The sequence below is a fragment of the Anomalospiza imberbis genome, chromosome 5, assembly GCF_031753505.1.
Source record: "Anomalospiza imberbis isolate Cuckoo-Finch-1a 21T00152 chromosome 5, ASM3175350v1, whole genome shotgun sequence".
NCBI lineage: Eukaryota > Metazoa > Chordata > Aves > Passeriformes > Viduidae > Anomalospiza > Anomalospiza imberbis.
The window spans coordinates 11,707,611-11,735,588 of record NC_089685.1 but is presented as its reverse complement, the minus strand read 5'-3'; the positions used below and the strand labels follow the sequence as shown (position 1 = coordinate 11,735,588).

General features: G+C 38.7%; 1 protein-coding gene across 12 annotated transcripts in view; it reads right to left on the bottom strand.

The window, feature by feature from the left end:
* MAGI2 (membrane associated guanylate kinase, WW and PDZ domain containing 2) overlaps positions 1-27,978 on the bottom strand; it is a 709,198-nt gene that overhangs the window by 9,540 nt on the left and 671,680 nt on the right. For 8 of the 12 annotated variants that reach the window (XM_068189604.1, XM_068189603.1, XM_068189594.1 and 5 more), the window contains one exon: positions 13,741-13,879. In XM_068189604.1, coding sequence (XP_068045705.1) covers positions 13,741-13,879 — 139 coding nt within the window. Of the gene's footprint in view, positions 1-7,782; positions 7,894-8,117; positions 8,155-13,740; positions 13,880-27,978 lie in introns of all 12 variants that reach the window. The other 4 variants (XM_068189601.1, XM_068189598.1, XM_068189600.1 and 1 more) reach the window with 3 other exon arrangements.

Here is a 27,978-nt window from a genome sequence, read left to right as displayed (position 1 = left end):
CAAGGGCCATTTAATAAGACTGAATGATCTCATCTCAGGTAAAATTCACTTTCATCACCTTTTCTGTACTCTGCTTAGGGATTTTTTTAGAGAAGTGCTTTCATGTTCAGAGATCTAATTTTAGAATTATTGCAACAATTCAGAAAGAGCAGATTGCTAGTAATGCTGGAAGACCAAATCTAAAGAAGCTCAGGTGTTGGTGTTGGAGCTCAGCTTACTTGGTGCTGGAGCTAAGGGAACAGAGAGAAAGGAAAAATTTAAACTTCGGTAAAAGAGAGGAAAACTGTATATTGCAAGGGAAAAAAGTTTAAAAATTCTTTAGAAAAATGCTGCATGTTTTCTTGAAACAAGAAAGCCACACACATTGATTTGTGTGTGCTTTAATCTGTAGCAAGCACTATGTATGAAAGCACTTTTCAATTTTTTATGTAATGTAGTCTTTAAATATGGTTAACAAAGAAACACGGGAAGTAACTCATCTGACTTGGAGGGTTCCTATTATTATTCTGCACTGGTTTTGATCCTACATTATTATACCCAGGGCATTATCAGTAAATCCCTTTTCCTGAGTTAGTTCTTTAATTATGGCACTGTTTCACCAGCATTTTACTGTCCTTACCACTTGAGATAATAATTTAATTGCCTCACAGAGTCAGAGAGAGAGGTATCTCAAAAGACCTCTGGAAATAGAGGTCTGCTCTTCTGTTGAACATGCACACAACCAAAGTTGGGGAGTTCCTTATGGGAAACATTACTGGGGGCTGTGGATCAAAGTTGAGTGGATGAACACAGAGATCTACACCCATCACCCCACATCAGGTCCTTTTTAGAAAACAGGCCACTGCAACCTTTCAGGTTGACACAGGAGATAACTAATGAATTTAGAAACACCCAGACTTTCTGCCATGGAGAGCAGGTGGCCTGGATTGTCTTGGATATCTTGGAGTGCTGCTTTAGCCCTTTCCTGGTGACTCTGCCATGTTCACCCCTTAAATAAAAATCACATCCATAAATAATTCATTGTGATTTTGTAATAATGCCTAAGCTCTGCATCATTTGGCTCTCTCCATCATCACCCACACCTTAAAACAGGGTTGGGACTTTGACACTGCCCTTACAATAGCAAGAATAAAAAAGGATCATTTTTCTATGCAGGAAAAAGCTATCCAAAGCACAGGATGGGAAGGGGGAAAAAATAAGGAGCTACACCTACAAGCAGGTTGTATTTCAGAAACAGGTAAATTAATGTGGTAAATCAGTTTACTAATTTACTGTAATAGTCTTCTGGCTGTAAATCTTAAGGCCAGATGATTATGGGTACACAGTTTACCTCTCATTCCAAGACCCAGTTTAATTTATTCTATAGATATGATTCTAATAAACAGTCCTATCAATTAAATATTTAAATCATCGTGATCACCAGTCAGAGTGAATGTGGTGTGAGAGACTGGAATGTTAATGGTTAATGACTCAAAAAATTGTCCATTTCCAAAAGCAGCAGGTGCTTTGCTGAGGGTGTGCAAGGTCACAGCCCAGGAGCAAAGCAGGTGTACACAAACTTTTGTTTAGGACAAGCTAGGTTTTGAGCCAGACAGGAGGAGATGCTGATAAGAAGCAGATCCTGTGAGGTGGGATAATACTTTTTATCATGCCAATGTCCTCCTTTACACAGCTGGCTCAGCTGTAAAACCCCTCTGGGGAAGGTATCAGGACATTCACATTATTCATCCCTTCTGATGGGGCATAACTGGCTCAGCAACAATGACATGAGAGGTGGCTGTCATGCCTTATATCCTTCCTTCCTTCCTTCCTTCCTTCCTTCCTTCCTTCCTTCCTTCCTTCCTTCCTTCCTTCCTTCCTTCCTTCCTTCCTTCCTTCCTCCCTCCCTCCCTCCCTCCCTCCCTCCCCCCCTCCCTCCCTCCCTCCCCCCCTCCCTCCCTCCCTCCCCTTATATATTTTTAAGTGATATTTTTATGCTCTTACATTGTTATATTACTATAGGTAATAATAGCCAAAATGTCTGCATATCTGTTTTCCATTTCAACCAAATTGTTCTAAACTAAACCATATATATATATATACACACACACACACATATATATATATATATATATATATATACATATATATATTTATAAATGCTGATCATTCAGTGTTCCTTCACTCTAATCCCCCCCAGGGCATCTATTAACAAGAACTGCAGTTACCCTTGCCTCCAGGGACAGGTTGTAACACTTGGTAAATTAGATTTTTCCTTGAATCGGCTTAATCCATCTGCATAAATGTTGCAGGATTACTAATACTGAAAGAGCCAAAGTGAAGAGTAGCAGCCTGCATGGGGCTTTTACCCTCCACAGGAAGCTCCTCTCTGATGTCAATATTAAGTGTGTGGACAGCTTAAGTACCAGTCTTGAGTGATGCTGCTCTAACCACACATTATTATTCAATAGATCCTCCAGGTGGTTTGGTGCCCTTTTTGAAGTGCTGAGCATCTCACATATTTACCAGATCAGAGCTACTCAGGCAATACTCAACCTGTCAATAGAGAAGGTTTTATTTTTTCCTGTATGATCAGGCAGAAGAGTAAAACTGGAGAAACCCCAGCAGTTCTCTCCCACAGCTATGCTGGAGCTGGAGAAACTACACTGGAAGTTACTGTATAATTAAAAAAGATAATGACTTTCAAATTAGTTTTTATTAATAGAATTAAGTCATAAAAGGTGCTCATAAATATGTTAATAAAATGTGTGGTATTAATGAAAAACATTCTGCAGAGACTGAATAATTTAAGAGTTGGATATTACACACTTAATTAAAGTTAAATATTAAAATTATGAATTATCATAGCTAAAATGGGTGTTAACAGTAGGCATCACATTCAGTCAGGTCAACAAATAGCTGTTACTAAAAGCATGTAGATAATAAATAAAATTTACTTAATAAGCGAGGAGCATTTTGGCTGTGTATGAAATGCTCCTAGAATGTTGTTTCTGGTAGGCACTGAGGTTCTCACTCTACGAGTGAGAGCAGGATCTTAAGCAAAACACTGGGTTTGAACTCAGTCACAAAGCCCATGAATAAGTAGTCCTGCTCTGCTTAGGGCAGAAGCTGCAGAAGCAGTTTAGTGTCTCTTCAGCAAACTCTTTTCAGACTGGGGGTTTTTAGGCAATGAGGGTGCAGAGCTGACTCTGGGACCACACCTGCACTCAGGGCTGTTGTAGTATCTGATATCTTTGGAATGAGACAAATTTATCTCAAAACTCTATGATAAGATGAAAATGCACGAATAAATGAATTTTACACTGCTCCAGCTCCTAATATGTAAACACAAACTACATGTTAGAAAATCCAGTTGTTCAAAATTCTGGGTTGCATATCTGTGTTGCTCTTGCTCAACAAAATTCAACACTCTCTATGGTCATGTTTGTTAAGCATTGGTTGGAGAGTCACAGTTACTTCATATCATCAAAGTAAAAAGAAAAAAAAAACCCCACATTTATTTTCTGTTTTTTTTTTCCCAAGCTGGAATAAGGAGCTCTAAGAAATCTGACGGAAGCCATGACTTCTGCTAACCTTTCCCTGTGGTCAGGCCACAAAGCATCAGCCAGGAGTTGCACCATGGGATGGTGGAGCGAGGACAGGGGCAGGACGTGCAAGTCCCTCTATGGACAGAGCTTGCCTTTGCCTCCCTAATGACTGGAATAACAGGTTTTTGTGTCACTCTCTGTGTGATCATTTAGAGTCATCATATTTCTGATGTCAATGAGGAGAGATCATGAGAAACCTTGTTAGCTTAATTTAGTCTTGAACATCCCGAGTCAGGCCACTGGCGAGGCTCTTTGACACAGGATACAGGATACAGGAATATTCCTGTGTGCCTTCACACTGTTCCCTTTGGTCCATAGCTCCCTGTGGCAAGGATGCCATCACAGATACGTGGGGAAGTTAACTCTGAGTAAGAACAAGCTGCAGTGATGCAGTCTTGTGATTAACTGGGGCCTATGGCAAATGTGAGATGTGAGATGAGCAGCAGGAGAGGGATTTTCTGAGATACTGTGCTGCAACAGCAGAACGCTGGACTTAGTCCTATGGCAAACTGCAGAGACACAGTAAGTGTTACTGAATTCCTATTTTACCTACTTATCTGGATTACATGAGGAAAGGAAAAACTGATGTTGTGGAAACAGAGGTATGGCTGTGTTCTCTCAGGTCCTGTATTTTGGGTGCCTATCTTCCAGTATTGTCAACTGGATGGAAATACAGGGAGCCATGAAAATAAGTGTTAGAAAAAGGTTTGTGGGTGGGACTTTGCCCTTTGGGAAGTCTGCTTGCCAGTTTATGTGAACCAAACCTGGGATAATGTTTGTTCATCTGTTTTATTCACTGTAGTTTAGTTGTAATTATCTACACTTTACACCATATTATTAAATCTACTCCAGAATATTATATTAGAATAATGGAGCTTTAATTATAAGAGAACTGGCTCAACAACCTTATTAATAAATTTTTCCTCAGATATGGAGGGGGACACTGCCAATTTTGGTGTGGATTAGCAAGGTTTTGCTTTAGTAATAATACTGAATAGTCAACTAGGAATTTTAATCTTAAAGTGCTTCTCAAGCATTAAATAATTAATCCCCATAACACTCCCATGAGATAGGCAAGTAAATATTACTATCCCTGTTATACAGATGGGGGAAGCCTGGGTTAGACTATTCAGCTACACTGGCCTGAATACACTGGGAGTGGAACTGCCAAAGCAACATTTAGGACTCAGTATTTTTGTATTTAAAAAGTGAGGTATTGCTTTCTTGGAAGCTCAAAGTCATTGCCAGAAAACTGAAAGTGTCATCTCATGTGTCCCTCTTTCTTTCAAGACTGTGTTTTCTATTTCTATATCAAGGGATAAAGGTCTGCATATCTTTTGAAACAGAAATTTGCTGTAAGACAGAAATAACTATATACACCCACTTATACATCCACATTCACTGTTATTTAATAAAAAGATGTTCTACTTTTCTGCCAGCTGCTACATATTTATTAAATACTAAAGACATGTTTGTAAAGCAGGTTTTAATATTAATTTTTGCCCTTGAATAGCTTTTACCCATAGCAATAAAACATTCTAGAACCTTTGGGAGCCCATATTCAAATTGCCTGGTGGTTTTAGACCAATTTTATTAACCAGTGTATTGGTTCATTTAGTTAGTCTTTTTTTTTCTTTTTACACACCACAGGTTCCTGAAATTAGGTTGGTATTGCTAGAAATAAGAAGGTGGTATTGGAAATGCAGCAGGAATATGAATTAATGTTTGCAGTTCCACCAAGGTGGTCACAGGCAGAAAGGGCACTTTTCCAAAATGGCTATTGATTTTTGCACTCACATCAGATAAATGATATATGGAGTAGTTCAAGTTTCAAATAACACCCAATCTCAACTCTGGACATTTATAAAATGAGCATTAAAAATGCGATGAACTGGATTATCTGATCAGTACTCTGAACAGATAGGAGTATCTGGCTTCAAACTATAGGCCAAGCTGCTTTAACTATTTATTAGACAAATGTAAAAGCTTCAGGCATTCTAGAAAAATCAGTTTGTAGCAGATTGCAAACTGGCATCTTCTAAAGGATACAACTGTATTCAAAGAATCACCCCACAGTATAAGCTCCCAATTTTTAATCTATTTTTTGCAAATATAAATGCAGTGGTCACTAGTAAGGGCTACCAAGCCCGTGGTGCAAGGAAGCACAGGCATGTATCACTTGATCTGGAGGTACCTTTCAAACCACCTGTCTCTCTCCTGTGGTATGTCTAAGTTCAAGTAAGCCTAATGATCCTCTTCCAGAAGTGATTATTTATACAAAAGGGAACAATTCCTTTGGGTGAGATCGGATCTTATAACAGACTGCTCTATCATGTTATGGTAGGGCCCCTCCTAAGGCTTACTAGAATGGTCAATTTATCTGTTCTGCTTCAGGAAATTTGACTCCTTGCTTAGTACTCTAATGAATGGTAGCACAGCCGTATTTTTGGTTTGGGTAAGCCCCATCAAAACAGGCTCTTTAGAAAAATTCTTCCCCTCCAAACTCTTTCATTAAAAATACCTGAAATGGAGAGTTTTTATAACAAACATATTTTCATTTGACATGAAATTGCTTTTTTATCAAGCAAGTATTTCAGTTTTAGTGTTGACCAAAACTGAAGTTCTTTTGATTTTCTGGATACATTACACTGAGAAAAAAATTCTGTTGCAACACTTCCTGCCAAAGAAATGAGAATCATTCACAGCTGGGTGACTGCAAAACTAACTAGCTATATTTATACAGGATTTACATTTCTACTTATTTCAGGAAAAAGACTTATTTCCTGTTATGTTTTTCTCTAGGAGGAAAAATAAAGATGATGCCCAGAAATTTGAGGGTATGAATGTGTAGAATTTGTGTTTGACCTACAGTTCATTGAGCTGAACACTGGGACTTGTAAAATGGCCTTAATGCCAGCCTGGATATCTAACCTCTAACCTCTATCTAACCTCTCTGAGCTACATTCAGTGAAGAATTAAACAGAGGTAAGGTGAGAATACAAGAAATGGTGGAATTAACATTTCTATATGATGCAGGAACTTTGCAGCTAGGAGGTCTCTGATGGTGATGGTGACATACACACTTGAAATACATGGGAACATTTCCAAATAGCCTTTAGATGTGTCCAGCTCTGCAGCAGCAAAGCATAAGGATGTGTCTGTGTTCAAAAAAAATCTTATTTATCAACACAGACTGGAAATAAACTCTAACTGGAAACATATTGGTTAGATTATCTGCATTTGCATGCACAAGACTGATAACTTAATCCCAGTTTAGTGCCTGGTTGCTGGGGGCAGAAATTCTGTAAGCATCATACTGGAGGAGCTGCTTGAAACTGAAAGGCTGGAAGAACATCTCTGGATATTTCTCCCTTTCTATTTCCAATCTGTCTACTTCAGTGTGTGAGACTGTACTTATAATTGTAGCAAACGTACTGCATTGTGCAAAGTCAGCAGCAGGCAGAGCTGAATGCATCTGGACACTGCTGTGTTTTCTGTGATGACAGCAATCAATAGGATAACAGAAAAAACCAAGTTTTTCTTTTCCTTTGCTTTCCAGGTATCATATCTGGGCCCTGACTCTGTATGACAAATTAGATGTATCTGAACAATCTGTGCAGTTGGATCTGATTCTCTGAAGAAAATTGCTGGAAATCAAGAGCAAAGAGCTTTGTGTAAATTCAGCATAACTACAGGGCTTAATAAATGACTACTGCCTTACAGCACATTTCAAAATGTGTCCAATTTTACATTTGTTATTTCTTTAAGAGGCTGCATATAAATATAGTTTGAGATCAGCACCTAACTTCCACCTTCATACTGTTAATATTTTTGCAAGCCAAATGCCATAAAAATGAGGAAAATTATGGCTTAAACCCAGAAGTTCAAGATTTTCTACTTGAAAAGTCGTATTCAGAAGATAAATTTTTGTAATGAGAAAAAGTGGAAATATAGCAGACCTATGCACTAGCAGCAGTATAACATGCAAAACTCATTATTATTTAGGATATTAAAATACATTTGTAGAATGCATAGCTGCTGTGATATTTTAGATAATCAGTTATGAAAGAAAAGCTGAATACTGTAGAAACTATTAAGGGAGCTAGCATATAAAAAGAAGTTGCAAAATACTCTCTAAACAGTTGTGAGAAACAAAATGTATTAGAAAGATAGTATACATGCAGAGTTTACAAACCGTGTCTTTAGGGTGGCCCAATAAGTAGAAATATGGGGACCCATGCTTGTCACTTTTCATGCACATGGAGAGACTGGAAGGTACCATTCCTAAAGGAAGGGGAGGAACAGCCTAGGACCAATCATTAGAATTAACAGAACCAGTGACATACAGACATTTTTACTATTGTTAGAGCAGAGAATTCTTAGTAAGTTTAGAACAACTGAGAGAAAAGCTTATATATAACAGGAAAGAGGTATTTCTGTAAAGCTAAGACAAATAGGCATGCTGTAAGTCTAAATATTAGTGGATTATTGAAACTACTGTACATATATATATTCAGGACATAGATTCACCTGGTCTATGGATATGGAGTACATCTTGAGGTGCTTCCTGAAGGAGTCATAACAAATCAAAAGCAAAGGGTTTAATGCATTTAAGAACTGTGCCAATTTACTTGTAAGAAAAAATCCTTGTATTGGTATCAACTCTGACATTTTTGGTTTTTTTTTTTTTTTTTTTTTTTTTTTTTTGCTGGGGTGGTGCTGAAGCAAGAGATGTTTCTTCAGAAATGACATTGCTAAATAACTTGTTAGTTTTATCTCTTAACCAGCAATTTGCATATACTGACACTTTAATCTTCCTCCCTTAAACAGTCCAAACTGAATCTAAACTCTAGTTCTGTAAAACCACCTGTGTGTAATGAACTCATGGGGTGAGCTGTGTACACAATTTGGCACTGTATGAAGAAACAGAGATTCCAAAAATACACAATGCGCCCCCAGGACATGACTTCTAATAAAGCCAAACATAGCAGGGGAAGAGAGGGAAAGGGACCATCATTGTGTAGATCCATAAAGCACCAACCATCACCACAGAATGCAGATTCCTTGTTCTCCAAACCTCAGTGATTCCAGTTCCCACAGCTCTGTGTATCTGTTAGTGTCACATCACAGTGTGACCTAGAATGCTCAGGGCCAGATCCAGATGTCCAAGATAAGGCAATGGAAAAGTTTACCAAAATCTCAGTGTGAATGGGCTGGAGTCTCTAAAAATTATTACTTCCTGCAGGAGCTCTTAAGCAACTTAAAGTGAAACTTAATAGAAACCTTATATCAAACCTGACAGATGATTTTGTAGTCCTAGAAGTAGGAACGGAAACAAATTATTTTATTTATTATTAGTTCAGATGTTCCTTACAGGTGAAATTCAGTGGTTTTGCTACCTGTGCACCACCAGACAGAAAGCAACTGGGGCAGGGATGCCTTGCTGGAGGGATGGAATCCACCTAGAGGTGCTAACCCACCTCAACCTTCTCTGCCTTTACACCCTGTTGGCAGTCATTTGGTTATAAGACTCATTGCTTTCAGAAACTTCTAGGAACTTATATATTTTAATGTACTGTGAGTAATAAAATCTCCAGTCAGGAAAGGCCAGGAGCAGTTAGCCAGAAAAAACAAGCTACCAGGACTGGTGGGACTGAGAGTGAAACACCACAGGCTAGGGAACTTCCTCCAAAGACATCTAGAGGAAGGACTAGGTGTTCCCAAAAAAACTGTAGTTTTCTGGGGCTGATCAATCATTAGATGTAACTTGCTTCTTGCAGAACTCACAGCTGGATAGAGGGATTGATTTGTCAGCTTTACTTCCTCTTGAACGTTACCATTTTGGGATTTTGTGAACAGTTTTCCTGCATTTTGCCTTTGAGGATGACACTTTGTCCCAGTGTTTGGCATGTTTGTTTGCATACAAAGTACATGTCCTTCTCATGGTGTTTCTATAGCTATGGCTAAGACCTGAAATACATAAGCATCTGTAATGAGGCTCCCACAGTGTGAACAGGCAGATTTTTAGAGCTGCTGCACACCCAGTAGCTCCTGCTGAAGTCAGAAACCCCTTAGGTAGGTGCACATATGGGAAATTAGGCAGCCAGTGGAAGAAATGCCTGGATCCATCACTTTATTCACATTGTTTGTAATGCTGGTGGGAGAAGTGCTCACTTCTGCAGTGATGACTCTGGGTTTTGTGTCCTGTGACATGAATGAAACCTCACACTCTCTGCAGCCAGACTTCCCAGGCATTAAGTGCTTTTTGGGATCAGGATTCCCAGCAGTACTTCTAGTCTTTCTTGCACATTAATATGATTTCTTACTATGACTTGGTTCTCTGGAGCACTCAGCTGGCAGACTATTTCCTATGAAACATGATGCTGATGTTCTTGGGGTTTGGATGAGCTGTGATAATTCACCTCCCATGGAAGCACAGTTCCTCTGGCTATCCTTATCCTCAGCAAACATGTTCTGAGATGCTGGGTGATAAAACACCTGTTTTCAACATGTCTTTTGTTGCACCCTGCTGTGAAATCAGCTTCAGTTTTGGAGAATTACTCACGTCTGAGCTCCTTCGCTTACATTCTGATGGTAGCGTGCCTGCTACAAAGGGATTTCTGCCTCTCAAATGGGCTGGGATCTTTGGCATTTGTTTTCAAGCAAAATCAGCAGCTGAATGGAGGTAAATCATGCATTTGCAGCACACTTTATTTCTTACCCTAGGTTTGAAGAATGCTTCAGCTCAGCCTGAATTTTCCAAGAATGGAAATGGACAGATTTCCAGGCAGTATAAACTGACATAACTCATTCAGGGGATTTAGCACCCTCTCAGCAGCTCACTCTTTGTTTCTCCACTAAATGCTTTCTTCTTTTCAGTACACATTCTTTTCTTTCACAAATCACTTTCTTATTATTGATGAATTTTCCTTAACACTGCTTTTACAGATGTCAATCACATAATCATTCAAACACTGACATTTCTTGCACTTAAGTACATACCACCATATTTTGTACTAACAGAAACATTGCACTGAAGTTCAAAACACAAGGAAAATCAAGAAATTGAAGGCTGAAGACACTAATGTGACAGTCTTGGCTGGCTGGTTTAGGTAGTTCTAGATAAGTTTTCTCCTTTTTAGTGCTGCGAATCAGAGCGTTGCTGCTGTTGGAAAATCTTTACCACAGCATTACTAAACCTGACTTGGGAAGTCCCTAACCATTTTGCTCGTCAGGGACTGAAAGAGAATATCCAGGAGAGGACCCTGGTACATTTGTGCTATTGTTATATTTATCCCTGTGCTTCAGGTGCACACCACCATTGCAGTCCCAATACCAGCTCTGTCCTCCAGCCTTGCATTTTTATACGCAACTAAGTCTTATTTCCCACTGAGGCTCTCCACAGCTGGACACTGATGAGTATAAGAAATATTTTTGACATGTACTTGCTTAAAAAAAAGGTGATTATTTCAGTAAAAAGAGCTCCAATTAGTCTTGTTACATCTCAGCTGTGAAATTCTGGTTGAAGGAAGTGGGAGTTACTAAATATTGACTATCTGCTGTCCTCAGGACCATTTTGTCCTCAATCTTCTCTGCATTCAGTTTTACATCTGGAAAAGATGTTTCTGGGGATCTCTGACAGATGTTCTTCGCATCATGATGACTTAACCTTGAGATCTGGCCTGCTTGAGTCGTGGCCTCCCATTTGAATTGGTTCTATTTGTTAATTTCTGTTTTTAACTTCCTAGGCAGGCTGCTGTTGGAATTTAGGTGCGCCTTCTGTTTGTTCTTGAACTACTACTTATACCTTTGGGAAATGACCTAGGGAGGACTTTAATTATCTCAGTTAATTTCAACAGGCATCTTCTTATTTTGCTTCCATTCTCCTTCCAGACTGGATACAATTCTAACTCTTCTCTGCCTGCATAAAGCACAGGTTAAGAACTGCAGATGTGCAGATGTTATCTTTTGCTGTGATGCTTTCTGTGGGTTGTGTGTACACTATGAAGAGACTCCTGAACACTTTTATTCCTTTTTCATTGCAGTAGGAAAAGGGGCTTTCAAGCCCCTTTAACAGCTCCTTAGCTCTCCTCCTGTGTGGAGCTGTAAACTGGAGATGTCATTTGGAAAATGGTCTGATTAAAAAGCAAAAAGCACTTCATTGTAGCAACTTTTATTTCTCAGTAATCTGCATTTTTAAAAAACTGATTATTGTAATAATTGTAATATTACAGTATTACAAATGCCTTCCCAAATGGCAAGCTTGGCTTGAAACAACACTGTGAAGTCTCCTTGTTGCTTTCGCTTAGCACTAAAAGCTGTGTCTGGATTTCTAGTGGTTTATATGTATTTTCTACCCATCGTCTTCTGTGGAAGGGATGACTTGTGCACATTTCGGAATTGTTTTCCTAAATCAATGATACTTACACTGGAGGTTTTTTTGTGTTTGTGGGGGTTTTTTAAAAAAAAATAATTTTTCTCTTTCTGGAATAATGTACAATTTTATAAGATTATATAAATAACAGAAAATTATTTTGGATTTAAGTGCCATTTGGAACTGGGACCTTAAGAAATTCAGATTTGGAATGGGTCTGAACTGCAACTGATTCTTTGCTCATTGTAGCCTCCTGGGCCCACTTAAGATTGAATTGTTTTCTGAGGAACCAGAGAACTGCTGGTATATAGTTCTGCTGTTTGAGAAGGATTGCTACCACTGCATCAGTCCTGGCCATTTGTTTGTTCTTTCATTAAAAATGATGCACCTCTCCCCATAAAACAGTTTTGGAGGTGACCTGAATTTCTGTTTGAGGTCTCTCTGAAAGGATTGCACACTAGTTAAAATTGATATTAAATGTCTTGGTATGATTTTATCAGAGCCCCTGAAAGCCAGTTTGGCTTTGTTTCTACTCACCAAAAGTATAAATCACTAACTTTATTATGGAATGAGTGGGCTATAGCCCATCTTTTCTGCCTTTATTCAGAAGCTCTTGAGAGTTGTAAAAAATGCAGCATACACTGTCCTGAGTATTGGTTTAGCCATAGAATTAGCCCTTGTTTAGAGAATAAAATACTGCAATTACCATGTGTATTGACAGCTGGGAAAGAATTGACATTCAGTGCAGCTGACTTTAACAGAGGTATTGAATTTATGTTGGCAACAAAGGCTCACCTGAACCTATAGTTAAGCCTAAGTATCTGAATTTTTATGTGACTGTAATTTCTGATTCTAATGGGAAGTCATTCTGGAACTTCAAAAGTAAAAGTAAAAAAGTTTAATAGAGTTTTGGACCTCACAGCATAAAGAAGTTAATGACTTTTCATTAAAATGTAGCCCTTTTCCTGAGAGATTTAAGGCCCAGAGGTCCACATCATAGAACTTATGTAAATATATGAAATTGTTACACTGTACTATACAGTAAACCCTGATTTCAGTTTAAAAAAAAACAAACCTCCTCATCTTTGAAATTACCTTTGGATAATTTCTTTTAAATTTTTGTCATTTCAGTTATGAAATAAGGTTTCTATATTATCTAAATGACTCATACTTTTTGAAATATTTCAAAAGTCACAGAAATCCCTCTGAAACAAAATATAAGAAGAATTGATCCTGTTTTCTCACCACAACAAGCAAAATCTCATGTTTTAAATTCAGAACTGGCTTCTAATTGATCATCCATGTATTTTGTCAGGGAGAATACAATGGGTGAAGTTGTCAAAGAAAGGAGTACATTCTTGACAATGCTTAGAGTTCCAACCTGAGCCACTCACTTGCATGACAACAAGATCATCTGCTGTGACTCAAAATGTGCAGAGAAGTACCAATAAGGAAGAAATTCCAATAAAAGAAGAAAAGGAGAGTTTATGGGCAAATCAGCAACTCCCAGCACGCTCAGAGATGTCCCCTAGGAGGTTTGTAGTGCTTCCTCCAATGCACATCTTGGAAGCCACTGCCTGTGTTGGGAGGGCAGCAGATGACAGCGATGTACACAATGTGAGTAAGTCCACCTTACACAGGTAAGCACTTAAGCCAATACTTAATGTCCTCCAGGAAATTACAATATATAAATATCTGCAACTGCTACTTAATTCTAAAGCAACATAGTTAATTTATATAGAGTCATGCACATTTAAAAATGTAAAGATGAAAACCCACCATATTCTGGGACCTGGCCAGTTCCACGTTTCAACAACAGTCGCACTCTCCTGCCACCAGACTTGATTAGCTCTATTGCTCTGGCATGTGTCATGTCCCTTGTGCTTTCTCCATTGATTTCAATTATTTGATCTCCTACCTGTCAGGTAAGAAGAATATTGAGTCAGACAGAACTGCAGTAAAATGAGTGCTTCAGGAAGAGACATATTCAATGGATCACAGGTGACTTGAATGACAGACAGACACATCAAGGTAAATTTGTTCCTGTCTATCTGAGGAATATTACTGGCAGATCAAATAACCTCCAAAGTGGGTTCTGAATATGGTATATCAGGTGCTGCTTGTCTTCTGCTGAAATCAGTGTAATGCCTTTGTAACTTGCTCACATCTTCTGCATATAAGAGGATTTGTTGAATTGCTTGACATGGTAGAATCACCGGAACATTATCTGTGCTACTCTGTTACATGCAGTGTTGTGTGAGCCTGAGAAGAACTTTGTTTCGCTCGCTATTTTCATAGAGAAAAGAGATGTTCAAAGCACAAATAGAAACTTCCATCATTTGAATTTCCAAACCTCGGTAGTAAAGTTTCACACCAAATTAAGAGTTGTGATGAAGCCCCTATTAAACAAAGAAAGGTTAGTGCTATGACACAGGACAAGAAGGCTTGCTGGAGTTCAAAGAGCATACTTTGAACTATTTAGCACAGGATCTTTCTGCTGGGAGTAAGCACAGCCTGTGTCTGAACTGTCTAGTTAGAGCAGCTGAACTCCAGGGTTCTGATTATGGATTTCTGCCACTCATCTCCTGGCCAGATTTCCAGTTAGAGCTGGCTTCATTATTATTTTTCTGCTCTATTTCTACAGCAGTTAAATGTGGCACTGATGTCTGTACATCCCATCCACCTCAACTTCCTTGGCTTTGCCTCCAGCCTGCACGTTTTTATTTTGGCTGGCTTTCCATGCTGGAAATCTTCTCCTTCAGTAGTGGAGCAGTCGCTTTCTGCTGTGCCTGGTCAGCACAGCTGAGAGCAATGTAGGGAGCAGCACTGCACAGCCTGCTGTGCTAGCCCTTTGTGAGAGCCTTGAACAAGCAACACAGTGAGGTGACACGTGAGCCTTGTGTTAGCAGCACCACAGCCTTTGGAATTTGTGTCTTGCAGAAGCCTCCTAGCCCCCTTGGAAGGGGAACCTTGGTGAAACCCAGAAGGAGGGATGATCTCCTGGTGCTGGTAGAGGTGCAGGTCCAGGTGATGGGCAGCCAAGAGTAGGGCATGAGGGTCTCAGGTGAGTGGGTCAGCACACTCATTTGTCAGTGCCAGAGGAATACATCTGTTCAGCAGGATCTTATCTGCCTCACTCTTCACCTACAACTTCATCATAGTGTGTTGAATTGCTAAAACACACACTAAAACAACAATGCCTACACATCCTAGAGAGAAAATGATACAGACTTCAAGGTCTTTCCCTCTTACAAGACTGTCTCAACAAAACCAGCTCTTAGCTGGCCTTGGACACTTAAATATCTTCTATTTTGTATGTTTTCTTTGCTACAATTGTCCTTCTGTCAGCTCAAGGTGTAATCCTTCAGTGGTTTTCCTTGCCTGAGTTTGAAATATAGTATTTACCAAATAAATGTGTACAATATGAAATGTCAACACATCTCCTAGCATCAAAGAAAACTGGAAAGGATGTCAAGAAATTATCTAGTCCTTACTTTTGCTCAGAGACAGAGAGAATGCTAGTAGAAGTACTATGGCAGTGTCTCAAAAGGAATTCATAGAATTCAGATTTGTCAATAGGAGCTGCATTGTCCCAGGATCCCGTAGAGCTGCATTGTCCCAGGATCCTGTATGCAATCTATGCTGATACTTTATGTAACTAAAAAGCCACTGATCCAAATAAAACCTATTAGCTTTGCTATTTCACTTTGTAATTGCTGCAGTATTAACAGTGGGGGAAAAATCAGAATTATTTTGTGCAGGATAATTTTTGCAGTGCAAATTTCTTCCTCAGCTGATTTTCTCACTTATAAAGAATGCATTTGGTTGTACCATGCAGTGCAAAATTTAAAATATTTCTGACAGCCTTCAGGCCACACTGACACACAACAGAGGTGCTCTCTGGATCATGGTGAGATCTCCCCCAGGTCTGGCCATACAGGGCTCTCTGCCTGTATGGACTTTTGGAGATTGCAGTTGGTTCACACACTTGGAGCAAAAATAGAAAATCTGTGTTACCACTCCTGTAACACAGACAGAAGATGCATTTGTAGCATCCCCACAAGGATATTAGTCAGGCCAAATAGAGACAAAATTCAATGATTTTGGGAAAACCTGATTTTAATGTCATGAAACAAACCCCATAGAAATCCTGTAAAAGTAAAGTCAGATTTTCAGAATGCTTGAGGACAGTTCTTTCTTTTTGTGGTAAATTTCTTGGGTAGACCATATTTTGCAGAAGGTATTTAAAATGTTCTTGTTAGCATGTCTAGAGAGAAGTGCCAGATTAGATCAAATGAAAGAGGTGTTTTTAACACTCCTTGATGAATAGCTTTTAAAATTAGTACTGAAAGCTGCATAGAGAATGTACAGTCCTTCAAATAAAATCCTCTGCACTCCAGAACAGACAGACAGAAAGATTTTAATACAGTTTAATATGTAAAAAGGTTAAGTTAATGTCATATTTTTCCCTTGCTGTTTGCCTTCCTTCTGTTCTCACTGGTCACTATGCAGGAACTATTTTGTACTAATGAAACCTTTCCTGTATTTCTGTGAATTCACTTTTTTTTTCTCTGTAGGCAGCATGTAGCTCATTTGGTATTTTCTTTCATTATAAAATATTGTAGTTGATTTGACATTTCCTTTTCTTATAAAATATTATGTGCAAATAACTTGAGAAAGCTTAAAAAAAAGGCTATCATCTTGGTTATGTGACTGAAGGAGGGGAGAGAAACAAGTTTGCAAAAATTAGGTGCTCTGAAATCTACATCAGAAAGGGTGAGACCAGAGGTACAATGAATATTTGCAGGAGCAATGGGTGAATTGTGTTCCTTGCTTTTGTGTCTTGTGGCTGACTGATGTACAGCTGAATTATACTGCCTTTGCAGCACAAGCCCAGCTCTGATTAGACGAGAAAACAACAAGGAAAATTTGTCAATACTCCTACCTCGAGAAAAGCTTCAATTAGACTTTGCACTCATATCTGGAAATTCATACAAAAGAGAAAACCTTGGCTGAGGAGTGGCTCCCCATGTGTCAGTAAGGTAGAATTCTTGTTTTTTCCCTGCAGTTAAACCTTGATAACCTTCCTTTCCCTCCATGATGTAGATTTTCTTATGGTTGATATGGGACAAAACCCTGCTGTATGTTTTCTCTTTGTCCAGACATTCAAATATTCTTTCTCCCTCAACTTTTCTATTGTGTAATCAATTTTTAGATTTGTGGAGCTATTTCTATCTTTTCTAAATCCAGTGATTATTAAAGAGAGTCTTAGATATACCCTCATATTGAAGATACACCAAGGTGAGGCCAGAGGTAATTGCAAGCATAAAATCAGTGTCTGTTACATGAGATCCTGATTTCTCTTTTTAGGATCAAAAGATGATTCCTGCAGTTTATACCACACAGCATTTCTCTACACTTCTCTTCTGGATCCTTCCATGTCTGTTCACAGTGTCTAAACGGAAGATATTATGAAGGTAGAACAGATGAAAATGATAACATTCTTTCCACATTTACTAATAATAATGTTCACAGAACAAATTCCTTGCCTTTTTGTAACACATCAGATTTGCAACCCGTGGTCAGTTTGGATTCTGAGCAGTTACCTCACATTTACCATTGTGCATCTGATTTCTCTGTCCTAAAGTGAGCACTGTGCCCCTCTGTGACTTTTATCAGTTTGACTGCTTTAGTACAAAATTTTTATTTTGAAACAGTCTGTTTCTCAAAGTCTTTTTAAACTCCCTATGAATAGTGACATACTGGCATCAGCAAATTTTATTTTATTATTTACCAGTAGGTCTCCAATTATTAATGGAATATTGAACTGAGTTGCTTTCATTCCAGACACCTCAGAACTACATTTGTAATTACTATTAAGGAGCAAATCATTCAGTGCAGCCTTTGAGAGGAATTATTGTCAGTAACCACGTTAAAAGAGATTTTACCTAGGACCTCAACCTTTTAATGTGAATTTCATAGAAGGCAATGTTGAAAGGTTAAAGGAAGATTCTACATTCTCCTCCTTCTTTTTCCACATAGAAATAAGAATGAAAATGAGACATAAGAAAGAAAAATTAGTCTGGTGTGACAAGATTTGTTTTCCACAAGTCACACGCCAGTGAACTTTCTTGACTTTTTGGTAACTTGTCACAGATTATTTCTGAGCACAAAAATTAAAGGAAATTTTCTTTATTTGACTTTGAAAATAGGGTATATGTTTTACTTTCTCTGGCCTTTCTTGTCCTCCATGAATTCTTAGACATAATTACTAATAATCTATAAATTTACTTACTTTAGTCATTGAGCATACATGAACATCAACAAGTTCTGCAAACTTGAATCTAAGTATGCTTTAAGCAGTTTTCTCCTTATTCTGATTTATACTGATTTCTTTGTTTATGTTTTGGGGAACATCTCAATGGAGACTGATACAAAGAAAACACTGAATATTTCAGCCATCTCCACATTCTCATCAGGCAGTAGAACCTCTTTTTTTCCCAGTTCTTCATGTTCCTCTAAACATGTGAAACAGACAGATGTACCCTTTCCCATCCCAACAGGCAAGCCCTGCCTGTGGGACACTCCCCAGGCTGGCATCAGCTCTGGTTTTTAACCTTCCTGGTGGTCTCCAGCAAAGACTACAAAGCAGGAGTGATCTACCTCTATGTCCTCCTGGTGTTCTCAGCAGCTTAAGCTTAATACAGCCCAAGCTGTACTTATTGTGAAGAAACCTGTTCTTTGCAGCAATGAATCTGGAAATTTTATACACATTGATTTTACACTGTGTTTCTTTCTTCCTGAAGAATATGGCCACTGCTGAGTTTCCGTGATGTTTGGGAAAAATACCTACCCAAACGCACCGGTTCTCCTCCTAACCCAATACCACTTGGTAAGCAGAACTCTCCTCTATTATATTCTTACATGTGCAAGCACAAAGTAAACACTGAATGCTTCACCCCCTTAATGTTTTGAAATTTGTTTAAATGCAATTATGAAAGTAGTTTGTGTGTATGGAAAGTGTTTCTTTACAAAATCTGTTTCAGTTCAAGTTAATTCATATGCTCCATCCATGTGTAAGAACAACTGAGCTATAAAATTGGGCAACATGTTTTCTGGCAATAATGAGAAGATAATATTCCTAAGGAATGTTTAAGTAACATTACTATTGATGGGTTAATTAGAAAGACAATTGTAAAGCTTCTCCAAATCATTAGAATAAAGTGCCTCAAGTATATGTGTGTTGTCCTGGTCATATTTTAAAGCAATTATTACTGGTCTTGTTAAAAAAAGCCAACCATACACACAGAGTTTCAGAAACAGGGTGAACCAGAAGGGAAACGTATATAGCTTTAATGTAGTAAAGAGGTTTTTCCTTGCTTGAGTGTGCTTTTAAACTACAGATGAGAGCCTTGTGTACGTTTGCCTCTGTTGGAGCGTAAGGAACAGTCTCTAAACAGGTGTATGGTTCCCAGTTGCATGAAATTAAATTAATTGTGTATGCACATTTTCAGTCTATGTTAAATCTAATGATAAAAGCAGCCTCAAGTGATTTGTGTGGAGGGCATTGCTATCTGTCATTTTATTAATGCATTTTATAATTAAAGCTCAGGAAAGAGACAAATCACATTTAATTATTTTTATATGGGCATTATATTTTTATAACTGAAACACTTTTACAAGTAATTTGTTGTGGTTGTTATTGTCAGTTGGTCTAAAAGGCTGAAAAATTGTCTGTACTTGGAGACCAAAAGGCAATTCCAGAGTATCTATTTTGGTGAATTTCCAAGTACTGTCAAGCTCTAGTATCATTGCCTGGAGTTAGGCACAGGCTGGATATGTGCTGTGCAAATCTCCTCACAGCAGAGAATGTGTGCTGCCTGGAAATCCCAGGTGTAACACCCAGCCTGAGCAAAGCTGTGGGGCTTTGGCAGTCTTGGACTCCCTCTGGTGCGTTTTAGGTATGTGAGCCTGGATGTCTCAGCAGGAGACATGGTATTTCTCTTTGGGGGAATTACAATAACATGTCCCATGCTACTTTTGAACCAACCACATAAAATTTGGAATGAAAGTGTCGTTTTTTCTGTGGTCAACCAGCTATTTAAGCAGCTGGGGCTTCTTACCCCTGGAAATACCGGGCCCTTTGTTCCAACAGAGAGATGGTCTTGACTCCTGCCCAAAAGAACGGGGAAAGAAGGGACATGATGCAGAGCAAGAAAAGGCCTTCACACCACTCCGCAGCAGGAGCTCTAGTTTTTTTTTTTTTTTTCCTTTTTCACCTTTACCTGAGAGGGAAAGAAATGGTAGTTCTATTTGAGAAAGAGAGCTTGGAAAGCAGAAAATGTGCATGCCTGATTGTCTGCAAAGAGTGGGGAGTGCAAGAGGGAAAAATGGAGTTTTCAGTCATGAGGGCTGAAAAGACAGCAAAGTGGATTACTGGTACTACAGTACACTCGATGCCTTTCACAACATTGCTACAAAATAATCCATGTATATGTGAAATAAAGCCTCAAAGATAAAAGGAAAATGCATTGCCCTACTCTATGTGATACACCATTACTTTTTCAAAACAGGTAGGATAACTCATTGTTGCATAATGTAATATTAATAGCATCTACTTCACCATTACAATCAGGGATGGGAACCAATAAAGACTATGAAAAGAAAGAAGAAAATTTTCTGGTATCTTCTTGGTGGTCTCAGGCAGCTCTTACCAGGCAAAAGCAAAGCAAATTCAAAGTCTGACAAGCTGATTTTATAGATCCTACAGAGAAACCTGAGAATGGAGATTCCTTCATCCAAAGTTGCATCCACACAGCAAAAGAGAAAAGAGCATAAACTCCAACAAGATAAAGATGAAACTACAAAATGATTTGGAGGAGGAAAAAAGCTGAAATTAAGCTCTAAGAAGATATTTTCAAGCATACCATAGGCATGGAGTCTGTCAGATCTCAAAAGATAGTTTGGGCACAAGGTAGAAAAGACTGCAGAAAACAGATTAATTCTTTTCATCAATTTTCACTGAAGAGGAGGGCAGCAAAACTCCTGCAGAGGGTCTGCTCACTGCAGGGTTGAGTGAGGAACTGACTCCAACAGCAGGGTCCGTGGCAAAGATTTTATAACAGACTGATGAAACGGATAGTGAGACACCACCAGAAGCAGATGACTTTTATCCTCAGTTCTAAAGGAATTTGGATATGAAGCTGTTGAACTGGTAGCTATAGGATATAATCTACTGCTTAAGTCAGTAAATTGCTGAATTTCAAAGGAATGGGAAGTGGCAAGTGTGACACCAGTCTTTAAGAATGGTCTTGGAAAGTAACCAAGGGAGTCTCATGTTCAATTGAGCAGATGGAAGGAAGCAATAAGGATGGTGAGTCTTAGCTGGCACAAGGATAATGAGGATATAGTGGGAAAGGGTCAGTGTGGCTATTGTAGAGGGAAGCCATTCCTCACAGATCTATTGCAGGTCACTGGAGCTCTCAATGACTTTATAGATTAATGTGATCTGGTTAGTATACTGACATTTTCAGAAAGCTTTTAATAGTAAAGTCTTCAATAGAGGCTCTGCTGTGGGATGAAAAAGAATTGGGTCTTCTAAGCAGGAGATTAAATTCTAGGGAAAAAATTTTTCTTTAAAGAAATGGTCAATTTTCACAATCAAAAGACTTTACCACAGTGATTATTCTGTTCAGCATACTTGCAAATGGTGTGGGGAAGAGGTGATAGGATTTGCAGACAGCACATTACCATGCAGTATTCTTATATCTAGACTTAAAAGCTCTAAAAAAAGATGGCACAGTCCTGTGTCCTAAAGCAGCACATGAAGTCCAGTGGTGCTGAGTTCTAAGCACCAAGTATAGTACATGTGGAAAACGATGTACTCCATCGCTCTAAATCAGCCATCACCGCTGAAAACACAGGTCCTGCTGTCCTTGTGCTTAGCTCACTACGCTGAAAATGTCAGCATGGCCAAAAACCCAAACAGAATACCAACTGTTAGGGGGAAAGTGGAGAATAAAGGAGAAGACATTGCTGTGTCATTTAGGAGCACCAATATCCTGAAAACTGCAAATTGTTCTGGTTCTTCCACCTCCAAATGAATGTGATACATTCAGAAATGGTTTGGAGGAGGCCAATGAGGCTGGTCAGGGGTAAAGAACAGCAACACCTTTTGATGCAAGGTGAAATAGACTGATCAGGTTCAGTACATGATATAGATCAATAGAATAAAGAATCATGTGCAGAATGATGAAGCAAGACTATTATATTGTAACTACAAGCAAAAAAAGGAGTTTTTTTTTTTTCCAAACAGTGCAGGCACTTTGACTTGGAATCCATTGACACATTATATCTGGAATGTCAAAAGCATGAGTACATTCAAATAAGTGGTTAGAAATAGGCCTAATGCTGAGTTCTAACATAGAAAAATATATAAACTCCCGACTGACAGTGTCTTGGATGTTATATGCAGTGAAGTATCATTTCATACTTGTCCTACATTCCTTTTCTAAGCATCTTTTACTTGTCCTTGTAGGAATGAGGACATTAGGCTGGTGGGCCATAGCAATGGGCCTCATATCTATCCTTTTACCTTTAGAGATGACCTCTCCCAGTTTCCACTTGTTGTGATTTGGGAAAACACAGAAGAGAAGTCAATGCCTATGTCACTCCTGTTGCTGGACAAATTGTATTAATTAACAGAGCAGCATCATGTGGTGTGCTCATTTGTTTTCTAACACTTGAGTCTTAATTTTTAAGTTAGGGTTAATTAATTTTTAGACCTGAAAACCTTCATAAATATTCCATACACCCAGACTGAAATAAGATGCCTGCCTGCCAACTAAGTATTTTAGTCCTAAAATTTAATACTTAACTATTTTTATCATGATTATTAACTTGTTTTTTTTTTTTTTTCACAACTGGCTTGAAAGATTTTGCTACTGGGCATAGAGTTAGAAGGACGCTTTGAATGTGCCAAACTGGATACATTTTTGTTAAAAGGATTTTAATTAAGTGTGTGAGAGGAATACTCTTTATCCTTATCTTTCTGCAAACAAATTCTTAAAAACACATACAAATTTTTGGAGAAATGCTGAATAATAGTTCACCTACTGTTAATTTGCTCTTGATTTATTAAGCTTTTATACGGTCAAAATGTATTCAGGATCCCCACGGGCCTTGGTTTGCATTTCTTTGTTGTGCAGACAGTAGAATGTTGATCAGCTTTATGTCTGCATGTCAATATATTCTTCCTTGAGTTCTGCCAATTACACTAACCCAGAACTGAGCTCCTCTTGCCACAGGCTGGCATCCAGCTCATATTCTTGAGTATCCCAGTTGAATTCTCTGAGCTCAGATCAATCACACCCAGTCTCTCCACAAGTGAGGTTGGGCAGTGATGTATGTAGTAGGGAATTGGAGTGTGAGTTAGATTACTCCAAAGGGACATCCAGTTCAGTGGGAAAGCATAGCTAACATCTTCCTCTTCTGTTCAGATGGATCACAAATCACAGAATAAATGATGGGACTAAGAATACCTTTGTCTTTTTGTTCCATTGAAATGACAGTGTTGACATTTACTGAATGCTTATTATGAAGGTAAGATTTATATCACTGCAGAAAGTAAGCCAGGTATGCTGCAGGTTTTAAGAGTAAGTGCTACCTATGTAGAAAAGATGGGCTGCCTAACTAGCATGAATTACTTTGTGGGTATTTGTCTTCCAGATGTGTGCACAAAACCTTAGTCAAGCTGCTGCTGGTGGAGCACTGTATTTTCCTGGAGTGCACTTCTTCTGTCCCTGATGTGTGGGATTATTCCAAATATTAGTATTATATACATTCCAAAATTTCAGTGGGGTCTTTGACAACCTTCTCAAGCCCTCACTCACATCAAGGGTTCAGCAGCTGAGTCCCTGCTGTGCCAGCACACCACGTGGAGAAGACCTTTCTGTCTCTTAGGAGCTATCACTGCTTCTCCTGCCTTTGTGTTTGCTGTGATTAGAGTAGACTTGCAAAGAGTCTTCCCAGCAGGAATATCCACTTTCCTCCAATATTCTGAACATAAGATTTCACTGCTTTTTAGGACCTGGAGAACCTGAGGATTTTCATGAGTCACACAGCAGTATGTCAGTCTTGTTCTTTCTTTTCAATCTAAAGTAGGATTCCAAAGTATGCTATATCAGAAATTAAAGATTAAACTGGTAAATCCTTCATTCATTTTTGGTTGCTGGGATTGCCTTAAATGTTTGTAAAAAGTCATGACTGAGCAAGCTATTCCTTCATTCTTCCTGTTTCCTTGCTGCAGCTTTCTTGATTGGATAAAGAATTGTCTGTATCTGTCACCTACTCTCTTTACTGTGTGACAAATGTTTATCTCTATTTTCAATGCTTTTTGTTCTAATCACTCTCAAGCTGAGCTGAGCTACTTGCTAACTGTACTTACTGATTGCAATCTTAGGTGTTTTCCACTGCAGACTGTAGGAAATCATCCTTTAATATGGGACCAATCACTGGTGGAGCATCCCAAGTAGATGCTCTGTTCATCAGCTCTGTTCTTCATTAACAAGAAATCTCACAGAAGCTCTACTTAAGTAAGGAGTCAGTGCAGATCGTGGCGGCTGCATGGCAAAGTGATGTCAAGGGTTTCCATTTACTGTAGAGTAAGAAATTGTTCATTCTTTCTCTTAAGCTTTGATTTGATTTGATATGATTTGATTTGATTTGATTTGATGGTCACTGACAGAAAACAATCAGTCCTGCTGATGATCAGTGCTTTTTTCATATTTTCCCATTTTCCATATTCTTTTAGCAACAGGACTACAAAGACCTGAGATAACCCTGCAAAGACTTGGTTCTGGATGGACTGAAGAAATACAACACTAATGTACAGAGACCAGAATCACAAATGTTAGAAAGTTCCTATATATGAAACTACAGGAACTGCATGTGGTTTCTGGTACAAAATTTGGTTGTGCAGTAGGAATCTAACAAAATGGTATGTGGTAGTCCAGGCATTTCTGTTGGATTTTGTAATCTCTGAGATGCAAAACAGCAACTGAAAAATAATTTTAAAAAGAATGAGGATATTTTGCACATGTTTATATGGACTTATAAAAAGTATCTATGGAAGCTGTATTACATCCAAGCCTCAGAAAGGGAATGATTCCTTATTTGGTGGAAACAGATGACTGATCTACTAAAAACCTAAAAATCAAGGGCTGAAAAAAAGGGATGCAGTGATTAAGTGACTAGATGAACACCAAGCTAAATGTGTGCAACATCTAGCAATAAAGAAATGTGAAATGGAAAAAACACCATGATGAAACAAGAGAAAGACTTCTGTTTTGCATGGTATAAAAGACTTTCCAAGCACTGTAGAGTCCTAATTAACTAATCTCTGACTACCTATCCACTGAAGCCTGAACAATTTAAGTGATTTCAGGGCACCCTGACTTGAGATGTTTGGAAATGTCATATTGCAGGGAGACAGTTTTATGTTACCTTGTTAAACTCCACAGTTGTACAGCATTTAGAGAGCCCAGATGCCTACATACCACCTGCTCCTTTGAGAAGCCTGAAGAGTCTTAATGGTAAGAAATTTATTCTGTGAGACATAGTTAGCTATAACCAACTATTACATGCCACCCTACTGTTCAGAAGCCTGGACTCCAGACTTTTCAAAGGGGGCTTTAAGTTATTTCTCTTATGGCTCAAGAGAGGGCTTTAATATCAGATTGAGTTTGATAGGAGCTCTGTAACTCTTTGGCAAACAAGGAGGAAAATGTCAGTTTTGAATGTTGCTGAATACTCATACATGGGTTTTGACAGCAGTTTTAAATCTAATATTTATGTCATCCATGGTTTGAAACTTTAGTTCTGTTTCCTTTCAAATAAGAGACAAACTCCCTCTTTCTGCCTGCCTTTTTGACCCCTGGGTCTTGGATACCCAACTCTCCCCTTTTGCTAGGAATAATTCTTGGTGTGAATGGGTGAAGCTTTCTGAATAAACATAAATAAGGTTGGTGTGAACTTTATTATTATGGGAAATAATTAAATACACTAACTGTGCTGGTTTGCAGAATGCCATGAACCTGACCACAGCCTAGATTAGTTACTGGTGTGAGCATCACTGTGCTGCTCACTCAGCAAGCTGGAACAACCAAGCAAGGCCACACAGACTCTTATTCAAAAACACAGAAGCTCACAATTGACACTATAGGAGCCCCCTGTCCATTGTGCCTGGTTTTATCTCCAGCTGTGTACAACTGAAGCAAAAGAGGAATGCAAACCACAGAAATGCAACAATCAGGAAAAAGGACTGAAGAGTCAAAGCAGAACTGCAGAGCATGAAAGATAGAGAATTCTGCTGTGCCTGGATTTCAGATGTCTGTCCTGCCAAAATATAAGAAAAATATGCAATAAAATGAGAAAAATAATGTAGCATAAGGAGACATGAGGAAGCTGGAGATAGGGCTAAATGGTGCATGAGGACTGAGAAAAATGAGTTGACAAGACAATGAAACTAGAGATGTCACAGAGGAGATGTATGGCTTTTGTGGAAGATGTGAAAAAAGGATGTAGCTCACGAAGTGACAAAAATGACACAAATGTACACTGTATATAAAAAAGCACATTTTAGCCTCATTCTTCAAGAATTTAATGTTATTCTGTACCTTTGCAGCCACAGGCTCTTTGTTTGACACTGGTTTCAATGAACATGCTGGCTTCTGGAGATATCATTCAAGGCAATAAGAGATGTGTTGATCATATCTCATGTCTCATGGTCTCATGACCATGCTTAACAATCCCTCTGAGAGCAGTAAGGAACTTATCCCTTCCTTCTAAGACAGGAAGGGATAAAGATCTGCAAGCAGAGCTCTGCCAATCATTGTCCTCAGCATGAGGCAAGAATAAAACATAAGTTAGCATGAGCCTTATCAAAATGGACCTGTAAAATTGTTTCCAGTAGTGTCTGAATCTTCAAAGGCTGTGGGAATGTGCTCCACATTGTCTGTGTTATGTCCCTTGTCTCTGGTGACGGATTCAACTCAATATGACCGTCACTGACAGTGTATGTGCCATGTTCTTGCCCTACTCTGAGAATGGGCCTTGCAGCTTTATTCTTAATATTGCCATCACCAACTAGTTTCAGTGATTTTCCCTGATGTTAGGATTGCTTGAGGAATGGAATCCTGATGTGCTGAGACATCTGCCAGTCTGGGAAAAGATAACAAAGGCACTAATAGTTCTCCAAACATTTTTTGTGGTTATTTTAATGCATCCTTGTCTTATGGAGCACAGACATAGATAGGTTTTTTTCAGAATTCACCATTGTAGCTTGCTCTCTGCTCTGCTGTCAGAATTAAGTCAGTATTTATATATATTAGATACATTCTATATATCTATATAAAACACACTGTCAGTATTTAATTCCAGTGTAGTGATGAGGTTCTCCCTTATGGCAGTCTCCTGTGAGGAGCTGCCATATATTTTATCCATAAATTGCAGTAAAGTCTTGCCACCGTTAATTGTTGTGTATGGCCTGACATATGATTTTATATGAAGCTGCCCTTATGGTTGTGGGTCTCCAACACTGGTTGAGAATAGTTTAACAACCACATGGGCAGAGGATGCCTGCAAATAATGTTTCCTGTAGGCCTCTGGGCGCTTTGATGGGCATTTCCTTCCCATGTCCAGTGATAGATGAAGCCAAGTTAAACTAAGATATATGCTTGGGCTTTCTGCAGAGTCTATGGGCTCAAATAAAAGTCTCAGTGAATGTGAAGGTGCCATGACAAGACCATGAAAGTTTAAACCTGCTTTTAAGGGAATAATTTGTTGAACCTCATGATTTAATGCTGTGTCTATCTAGGCTGGCAGAAAGGGATCCCTGAGTAGAGGAGCAATAGGATTGGAAAACTGATGAACTTTGTATGACATCAACTCAGTGCTCTTCCACCTTTCCAGTTCCCAGAACAATTCTGCAGAAATTCATAATAGAAAACTTCATCTATC